Raw genomic sequence first — 10,616 nt, forward strand, 5'->3', positions numbered from 1 at the left:
AAACCTTGCTTTCCGTGGCCACAATTCTACCCTATATGAACCAAATAATGGGAACTTCCTAGGTCTGGTGGAGCTACTTGCCGAGTTCGACCCAGTGTTGAGCGAACATGTCCGACAAGCAGAGAAAAAAGAGATTGCGGACCACTACATGGGGAAAACCATACAAAATGAGATAATCATACTTATTGGATACAAGACACTGGAAGCGATAACAGAGGGAGTAAGACAATCACGTTACTACTTGGTGATAATGGACAGCACCACTGACGCTGCACACATAGAGCAGCTCTCTGTGACATTGCGCTTTGTCACATGCCAAGTAAATGTCGGAGCTACAGTTAGTGAGCATTTTGTCGGTTTCCTACCAGTGCTTGACACAACAGGTTCAGGCCTAACCAATGTTTTCTTAACGCATATGGAGAAGTTAGGATTAGATATCTCAAAATGCAGGGGGCAGGCATATGATAACGGGAGCAATATGCGGGGGGAAAATAGCGGGGTGCAGAAGAGGGTGCTAGATATTAACTAAAAAGCACTGTTCATGCCATATGCGCCAGCCACAGCCTAAACCTAGTCATTGTTGATGCTGCAAAATCAACAGTGGAGTCTGTGAGCTTCTTTGGGGTGCTGCAACGCCTATACACACTATTCAGCTCATCGACACAGAGATGGGAGCTTTTCAAGGAGAACGTGCCACTGATGACCCTCAAGGCCATATCCAACACGCGATGGGAGTGCCATGTGGAAAGTGTGAAAGTCCTGCGCTACCAGCTTCCCGATGTTGGCAATGCACTCCTGTCACTGATTGAACATGCCACACAGAAAGGTGACAGTGAAACCACATCTGCAGCCAGAGGCCTAGAACAGGAGATCATGTCATGGAAACTCCTGCTGACTGTTAGCATCTGGTACAACGTTTTACATGAGATGAATCGTGTCAGCAAGCTGCCCCAGAGCCCAAAAGTGGGAATCGATGTGCTACAGCACGAGGTGGAATATGTTCCGAAATTTCTCAAGGAATACAGAGAGAACGGCCTTTCGTCTACCCAAACAGATGCCAAAGATGTAGCTGAAGAGATAGGGATGCCAATGGTCTTTCCTACTGCACGAATCAGAAAACCAAAACGCCAGTTCCAGTACGAGTCCCAAAGTGCAGATCCTTCCCTGACAGTGGCACCCGAGGAACGGTACAAGAGAGAAGTTTTCCTTCCACTCGTGGACTCTGCCATCACAGGCATTAGTGAGCGCTTCAAGCTGATGGAGTCATTTTACAGTCTGTTTGGCTTCATTTATGGAAGAGAGGAAATGAAAAAAGCCACCTAGAGTCGCACACTGAAAGACAGTTGCATAAACATGGAGAGGACAGTCGGTGATGTGGATGCTGAGGACCTTTTGTGCGAGGTGTCGGCTGCTGTCAGTGCTGTGCCTGCAAAAGAAACCACTGGCCTGCAGATTCTGAGCTACATTTACAGCAACAATCTGGTTGAACTGTATCCTAACCTCACCATTGCTCTAAGACTCGTGCTGACAGTGCCTGTGTCTGTAGTGAGTGGAGAGAGAAGTTTTTCGAGGCTAAAGCTCATCAAAACACATCGGAGGACAACCATGTTCCAGGAGCGTCTGTCAGCTCTTGCTCAGATATCAATTGAGCATGAAATAACAAGATGGCTGAGTTCATTAAAGCATTCTCAGCCAGCACTCAAGCACAGGAGGGTGGTGAACTTCTAGTGGTAAGTCTTTTAACACATTTTTAGCAGAAGTAAAATTTATAATTAAAATAATAAAATAAACCATGTATTTCACTCAAAATGTGTATAGGCAATTAGGCGGCGTTTCCACAAATCATGATTTCTGTCTCCCGCTTGCGTCCCCTCTCTCTCTCACTCTCCCATTCGCTCTCCAGGCCTTACGTGAGCTGTCCGTGGTGCTGAAAGAGCGCGAGACGCAGTTTGTTGTAAACTTCCAGTAGTTAACTTTCAGACACTGTTCATTGAATAAATAAAGTGTGAATTTTCATTAAGTATGACATTGCTTTTGTTATTAATTTAATTAGAGGGAAATTGTTTAAGATGTTCTTATGTCAGCTGATACCTAACACATAGTGCCATGCAATGCAGACTAGTTGCTGAAAAGGGCGAGGCTTCTCACTCCAAAGCAAAAAATGTCATTGTTTCAGTTTTTAATTAAGAGAATTGTTTGGATTATGTTGAGCTGTCTGTCCATTATGCTGAAAGTGCATATAATGCATCAACGTTTAAGTCCAAACTTATACCACTATTGATGCAAACCAACTTGAATATTCGCTTTTTCTTCTTTCTTTTTTTTTTGGGAAGCGGGGGTAGGGCCCCACATTAACTCTTGAAACGGGCCCCCAGATGCTTAAGGCTGCCTATGTTGCCATTGCTGCCTTCTAGGCAGTGTCTTTACAAGACGCATGACCCCAGCCATTATCAATACTCTTCAGAGGTTGTCTGCCTGGTGTCAGTGGTCGCATGACCAGGGCTTGTGATATGTACCATTTGCTCATATGACCATCCTCCACCTGGTCCCATGTCCTCATGTGACCCGGGGCGGTGGGGGGGGGGGGGCTAAGCGACTGCTACACCTTGCCTGAGGGTGACCTGCAGGCTAGTAGAGGGAAGGAGCGTCTTACACTTCCTTTGGTAGAGGTATATCACCTTATCACCACCCCACTGCAATATTTGGGACACTATCTGGTTTAATTGGGACAGGAGACTGTTGTTGAACAGGGTCTAACTACTGTCAGTTGCTCACACTTGAGTGGCCGGAACAACAACCTGCTGAGAGCACACTGTTTTCAAATAGCCACAGCTGCGTGTGTTTGTGTTCAAAAAGCAGTGATGTTTGTCACTGATGGTTGGTGAGAAATAAGCAGCAAGACAATTTGAAACTGTTTTGCCGAATGCGGTTTCAAGTATTCAGGCTTGGAGATGCCAGAAATGGCCAGGAGTGAAAATGAAACTATTTCATTGCTTCAGCAAGTTGGAAACTACAAGGAATTTGAAGGTACCAACAATCATTTTGAATGCTACAATGAAAATGAAGATTTGAAGGATGCCATCATCAATTGTATTGAATGAAGGCAGTCCATTATCTGCACTGATTTTATTCATTACGTACACTGGGTGAATTCCTCCATCAGTGACTATTAGGAATTAATACAGTTTTATAGTACTGTAGTACTATTGATGGTATTCTCATTTGTTCTGTAATTAAATACATAACTTGTAACTCTGTTCTACACTTTTATTAACTATTTCCATGGAACTTTGGCTAATTGAGCCAAACTATGCTGGCCCGAATGTGTCCCAATTAATCAGAATCCACTGCTTTTGGAAATGCCAATGTTGCGGCACGCTGTTCACCATGCAGTGTTTGCAGCTTGTACTGAAGTGGAGTTTATTTTCACGTGCATGTGTACGATGAGGTACAAGCAGATTAGGCTGCAGGTCATCTGTTGCAGCTGCCCAGGAGAGGTGACATCAGTGTCCATGCTGGATTGGAGCTGTCCCTGCCTCTTGGTGCTGCCCTCTAGTGTTCGCTTGGTTGAAGATGAGCTGGACTGCGTTTGAATGCGGGCTTGTTCTTGTCGACAATGTTCATGGACTTGGGAATACAGTTGCCTCCTTTCTTCCCCCCTCTGTGACAGTTTATTATTGCTGTGTTTGACTGTTGGTTTGTACTGTACAGCAGACTAGATGGGCTATGTGGTTTAATTCTGTCCTCTGTCTTATGGTCTTACTGTATTCTGCACCTTGGCCCTGGAGGAACACTGTTTCGTTTGGCTGAATTCTAGATTTGTGTGTATTTGTGTATGGTTGTGACAATTAAACTTGAACTTGTGTGGCTCAATATTTCAAGCTTCTGCAGAATCTCTTGTGTTTATGAAAATGTGCAAAGCAAGACAGCTGGAGTGCACGAGGTGGTCACACACCAGTTCCTATGCTCCCACTAAACTCAACGGTTTCTCTTATGTTCAAATTTATTTTCAGAGCTATATATACATACACAGTATAAATGGCAACAGAGTACATTACAAACATGGCAATGCTAAATTTAAATTAACATACATTGTACATAATTAACAATGTATTCTCTTGATATTTAAAAATGTGAATTAAGAGTGTTTTCAAGTTATACCAAAACTCACGAACATCGAAACATTCAGTGAGATGTGTTGTTTGCGTCAAATCAAATCAGCGAGGATTCTGCTGGGCAGCCCACAAGTGGGATCCCCATCGTGTGCCCACAACTCTCAAACCCTGTCTACGTCTTTGGAATGTGGGAGGAAACGTGATGCAGAAAATGTACAAACTCCTTACAGGCTGTGGCAGGAATTGAACCCTGATCAATAATCACTGGTGCTGTAAAATAATACACTACTGTGTCGCCCTGAGTCTGTGATTTTGTGTTTCTAAAGCAAGTGGCAGTATACTGCTGTAAATAGGCTCAGAGTAGGGAAAATGTCAAAACTAAAAGTATTACACATGAGTATGCAAAATATTTGAATGATGATTAAGTAGTGACAGATGAATTTGATCTGACAGGCCTTAAAATGACCTGATTTCTAGGTGAACAACAAGGCTGAGAACAGTGTATTCACTTCAAAAGATTAGGATGAGAAAATTATAGAAAATGGTGTAGCTTTAGTAATAAATGTACCCACTGAAACAATAGAGTGCTAGCAATTGCTTTCGTTTTGGGCCCACATAACTTTAATATTCTCGAGGCTTTGCATGGTACTGAATGAAAGTCCGCGAGATCAAGGCTGAGCTAGAATGGAATAGAGGATGATGAGAAAAGGGTTGAGTGGTGGAAACTTGTTATTTTGGGGTGGGATAATAGAGTGAGGTATAGGGATGATCAGCTGGTTAGAGGTCAATCATGTTGGGATGTTAAAGTGTGCTTTCTGATGTTATTACAAAATACATTTGCCTCCTTGGATGTGGGGCCTGAGATCAGAAAGGTCAATGATCTGAAATGTTAGCTGTTATGAAATTTTAGTCTGCCCTTCCTTTATCACTGCCGTACCTATACCACAGAGCTTTTCTTATTTTACTACTACTACTACTACTATGTCGACTCAGGCCTAGGGGGCTGGCACCGGGCACGATGACGAACTCTCCACTTCTCCCTCTCCCTCATCAGTGTGTTCAGTTCTCAAATGCTCTCATTAAAGCTCTCTGCTCTTATTTTGGTCACCTCTTCTAATGTTTTATGTTTAAATTTCTGCTCTACAGAAAAAAATTGAAACAATGGAAAATATCCTGGATCAAAACTGAAAATACTGGAAAGCCTCAGCAGATCAGGCAGCATCTGTGGAATGAGAAACAGTCTATGGTTCATATCAAAGATCCTTCATCAAAACTGCATTTCAATATAGTCTAAAGACTACTTACACCTGTTTGGTCTAAAAACCATTGGAGGTCTTTGTCAGAGCAATAACTATTTGAATTTTTTTTTGACTGACATGGATGTTTACCTATCAGTGGATTACAGTCATTGAAGCTTTCTCACTGCCTTGAATTTTCTTCATAAAAAGTTTTCACACAATGATCAATCATTAAAGCTGTTTTCATAACTGAAGTTCAAAGTGTATATATGTTACCATATACTTTGAGGTATACCATATACCTTGAGATTATTTTGCAGACATTTAGAGGAAAATTAAAAATGCAACAGAATTTATGAAAACCATACATAGAGACTGACAAGCAATGTGCAAGATAAGACATTGTGCAAATAATAAAAAATTCAGAACATTAATTTTAAAGATTACTTGAGAGTGAGTAGGTTGTAGAATTGATTCTGGGTTGTGATAAGTGAAGTTAACCACACCAGTTCAGGAGCCTTGTGGTTGCAAGCTTATAATTATTCCTGAACCTGTTGGTGTGGGACCAAAGGCCTCTGTGCATTTCTGTACTTGTTTTGCATGGCACTATGACTTGTATTTCAGTAATAGCTCGCCCTCTGATTCTGCTTTCTCTTTCACCTTACACCCACACCTTTTCACAAAAAATATGCCTTCTCGTAGGAGTTTCCAACATAAAAAAGAGCAATGCGACAGACAAATCAGCTTTGTGCTTAGCAATTCTCTAAATTTTCATTTTCTACTGAACCAACTAAATTTCTGTTTGAACATGGTCCTTGTCTCCCACCCACCCCCCCGTTCTTAAAACTGTACAATTGATTTAGATTCATGTTGCACATCTTTAAACTTTCCCCCTCCCACCTTATAATAATTATGATAATACTGTTTTGGGGATGACCTCCCAGCGGAATGCCATGGAGACCAGGTTACTAGCACTGAGCAAGGGTCCGTGGTGCAGACAGGGAAGAGGAGAGCAGTAGTGATGGGGGGCTCAATACTCAGAGGATCAGACAGCAGATTCTGTGGATGTGAATGGGATACCCGGATGGTACGTTGCCTCCCAGGTGCCAGGGTCAGGGATATCTTGGTTCGCATTCACTTCATTTTGAGGGGAGGGGAGAGCTCAGCCAGATGTATTGATACCAATGTCAGGAGACCCTGAAGAGAATTCAGAGAGCTAGGCAGAAAGCTGAGAAGCAGGACCTCCAGAGTAGTAATTTCAGGATAGCTAAGTATGCCACATGCCAGTGAGGGTAGAAACAGGATGATTTGGCAGATGAATGCCTGGCTGAGAAACTAGGGCAGGGCTTCAGGTTCTTGGATCATTGGGATCTCCTCTGGGGGATGTATGACCTATACAAAAGGGACGGGTTGCACTTGAATCTAAAGGGGACCAATACTCTACTGGGCCGGTTTGTTAGAGTGATTGGGCAGGGTTTTAACTAAGTTGGCAAGGGATGGGAGCCAGAGTGAAAGGATTCAGTATAGACAGATGGTGAAAAACCAAAGGTGGCATGCAATCAGTCCGTCAGGAGGGGCAGGCAGGTGATAGGACAAAATTGCAGCCAGCAGGGTGAGTATCAGTGCATTAGGGATGCAGAACCAAAAAGGGTAGCAAATACAGTTAAAGTGTTATATCTCAGTGCACGGAGTATTAAGAAATAAGTGCCTAAGAAGAATAATGTGGGCTACCTTAATGACTATCGCCCAGTAGCACTCACATCAACAATGATGAAATGCTTTGAGAGATTGGTTATGACTAGACTGAACTCCTGCCTCGGCAAGGACCTGGACCCACTGCAATTTGCCTATCGCCACAATAGCTCAACAGCAGACACAATCACAATGACTCTCCATATAGCTTTAGACCACCTAGACAACACAAATGCACATGTCAGTATACCATTCATCAACTATAGCTCAGCGTTTAATACCATCATTCCCACAATCCTGGTTGAGAAGTTGCAAAACCTAGGTCTCTGTACTTCCCTCTGCAATTGTATCCTCGACTTCCTAACTGGAAGACCACAATCTGTGTGGATTAGTGCTAACATATCTTCCTCGCTGACGGTCAACACTGGTGCACCTCAGGGGTGTGTGCTTAGCCCACTGCTCTACCCTCCGTATACACATGACTGTGTGGCTAGGCATAGCTCAAATACCATCTATAAATTTGCTGACGATACAGCCATTGTTGGTAGAATCTCAGGTGGTGACGAGAGGGCGTACATGAGTGAGATATGCCAACTAGTGGAATGGTGCCACAGCAACAACCTGGCACTCAATGTCAGTAAGACGAAAGAGCTGATTGTGGACTTCAGGAAGGGTAAGACGAAGGAGCACATACCAATCCTCATAGAGGGATCAGAAGTGGAGAGAGTGAGCAGTTTCAAGTTCCTGGGTGTCAAGATCTTTGAGGATCCAACCTGGCACCAACATATCGATGTAGTTATAAAGAAGGCAAGACAGCAGCTATACTTTATTAGGAGTTTGAAGAGATTTAGCAAGTCAACAAGTGCACTCAAAAACGTCTATAGATGCACCGTGGAGAGCATTCTGTAGTTGAGAGTGTATCAAGCTTCAAATTCCTTGGTGTCCACATTTCCGAGGATCTCACCTGGTCCCTGAACTCCTCCATCCTGATCAAAAAGGCGCAACAGTGCCTTTATTTCCTGCGGAGCATGAAGAAAGCTCACCTCTGTCCCAGGATACTGACGAACTTTTACTGCTGTACCATTGAGAGCATACTTACCAACTGCTTCTCAGTGTGGTATGGGAGTTGTCCCGTATCGGACCGCAAAGCAACCAGCGTGTGGTGAAAACTGTCCAGCGGATTACGGGCACCCAATTGCCCACCATTGAGAACATCTACCATAAACGCTGTCTGGGCAGGGTGAAAAGCATTATCAGGGATGCATCTCACCCTAATCATGGACTTTTTACTCTCCTCCCCTCCGGTAGGTCCTACAGGAGCCTCCGCTCCTGCATCAGCAGACACAGGAAGAGCTTCTTCCCTGAGGCTGTGACCCTGCTGAATCTCACATCACAGCGCTAAGCAGTATTGCATCTGTATTGTACTGTTTCAGTACTTTTATATTTATGTGCTGTAGCACTTTTTATTCACAGTTATTTTGTAAATAACACTATTCTTTGCATTTCTGGTCAGATGCTAAATGCATTTTATTGGCTTTGTATCTGTACTCGGCACAATGACAATAAAGTTGAATCTAATCTAATCCTGACAGGCTACATCACCATCTGGTATGGAGGGGCTACTGCACAGGACAGAAAGAAGCTGCAGAAGGTTGTAAATGGAGTCAGATCCATCTTGGGCGCTAGCCTACATAGTACCCAGGACGTCTTTAGGGAGTGGTGTCTCAGAAAGACAGCGTCCATTATTAAGGACCTCCAGCACCCAGGGCATGCCCTTTTTTCACTGTGACCATCAGGTAGGAGATACAGAATCCTGAAGGCACACACTCAGCAATTTAGGAACAGTTTCTTCCCCTCTGACATCTGATTCCTCAATGGACATTGAAGCTTTGGACACTACCTCACTTTTTTTAATATACAGAATTTATGTTTTTGCACATTTTAAAAAATCTATTCAATATATGTAATTAATTTACTTGTTTATTTATTATTATGTTTTATTTTATTATTATTATTATTTTTTCTCTCTCTGCTAGATTATGTATTTCATTGAACTGCTGCTGCTAAGTTAACACATTTCACGTCACATGCTGGTGATAATAAACCTGATTCTGATTCTGAACTTCTACAGATTGTCAGGTATGATGTTGTGGCCATCACTAAATTGTGGCTGAAGGTTGGTTGTAGTTGGGATTGAATGTCCAAGATTATACATTGTGTTAGAGAGATAGGAAGGTAGGCAGAGGGGGTGGCATGGCTCTGCTGGTAAAGAATGGCATCAAATGATTAGAAAGATGTGACATAGGTTCGGAAGATGCTGAATCCTTGTGCGTTGAGTTAAGAAACTGCAAGGGTAAAAGGGACCCTAATGGCAGTTACATACAGGCCTCCAAACAGTAGCTGGGATGTGGACTACAGATTACAATGGGATAAGGTGCTGTCAAAAGGGCCATGTTATGATAGTTGAGAGATTTTAACATGCAGATAGATTGGGGAAATCAGGTTGGTAATGAATCTCAAGAGTAAATTTATTGAATGCCTGTGAGATGGCTTTTTAGTGCAGTTTGTTGATAAGTCTACTTGGGGATCAGCTATACTGGATTAGGTGTAATGTAATGAACTGGAGGTGATTAGGGTGCTTAAGGTAAATGAACCCTTAGGAGGCAGCGATCACAATATGATTGAGTTCAAATTGAAATTTGATAGGGAGAAAGTAAAGTCTGACGCAGCTGTATTTCAGTGGAGTAAAGGAAATTGATATGAGAGAGGAGTTGGTCAAAGTAAATAGGAATGCTGGCAGATGGCAGCAGAGCAGCAATGGCTGGAGTTTCTGGGAAAAGAGAGATGTACTCCAAAAACAAAGAAATACTCAAATGGCAAAATAGTATGACTGTAGCTGAAAAGGGAAGTTGACACTAATGTAAAAGCAAAAGAGGGCATACAACAAAGCAAAAATTAGCGGGAAGATAGAGGATTGAGAAGCAGACCCCGGCTGGGTCACCTGGAGGAGGTTGTATGATGTTGTAAGACCCGAAACATCACTGAAGATGTGTCCAGAAGCATCAATAGATGTATGTACACAGTATTGTCGCCAAACAATTGATACTAGAACGTACAATCATCACAGCGATATTTGATTCTGTGCTTCCCGCTCCCTGGATTACAAGTATTAAATATTAAAAATAGTAAAAATTAGTAAATGTTAAAAATTTAAATTATAAATCATAAATAGAAAATAGAAAAATGGAAAGTAAGGTAGTGCAAAAAAACCGAGAGGCAGGTCCGGGTATTTGGAGGGTACGGCCCAGATCCGGGTCAGGATCCGTTCAGCAGTCTTATCACAGTTGGAAAGAAGCTGTTCCCAAATCTGGCCGTACGAGTCTTCAAGCTCCTGAGCCTTCTCCAGGAGGGAAGAGGGACGAAAAATGTGTTGGCTGGATGGGTCATGTCCTTGAGCCTGCAGAAAGCAACTAAAAGAATCATAAGGAGGGAAAAGATGAAATATGAAAGCAAGCTAACAAACAATATCAAAGTGGATAAAAAAAGCTTTTTCAAGTATATATATAAAAAA

General features: G+C 42.6%; 1 protein-coding gene across 1 annotated transcript; it reads left to right on the top strand.

The window, feature by feature from the left end:
- The first annotated feature begins 530 nt into the window (after positions 1-530).
- Positions 531-5,813, top strand: LOC140190520 (uncharacterized). The gene is made up of 2 exons (XM_072247168.1): positions 531-1,730; positions 5,262-5,813. The coding sequence occupies exon 1, from the start codon at positions 700-702 to the stop codon at positions 1,321-1,323; it is 624 nt and encodes a 207-aa protein (XP_072103269.1). The 5' UTR covers positions 531-699; the 3' UTR covers positions 1,324-1,730; positions 5,262-5,813.
- Positions 5,814-10,616: the final 4,803 nt, after the last annotated feature.

Source organism: Mobula birostris, chromosome 30, assembly GCF_030028105.1.
Source record: "Mobula birostris isolate sMobBir1 chromosome 30, sMobBir1.hap1, whole genome shotgun sequence".
NCBI classification, from domain to species: Eukaryota; Metazoa; Chordata; class Chondrichthyes; order Myliobatiformes; family Myliobatidae; genus Mobula; species Mobula birostris.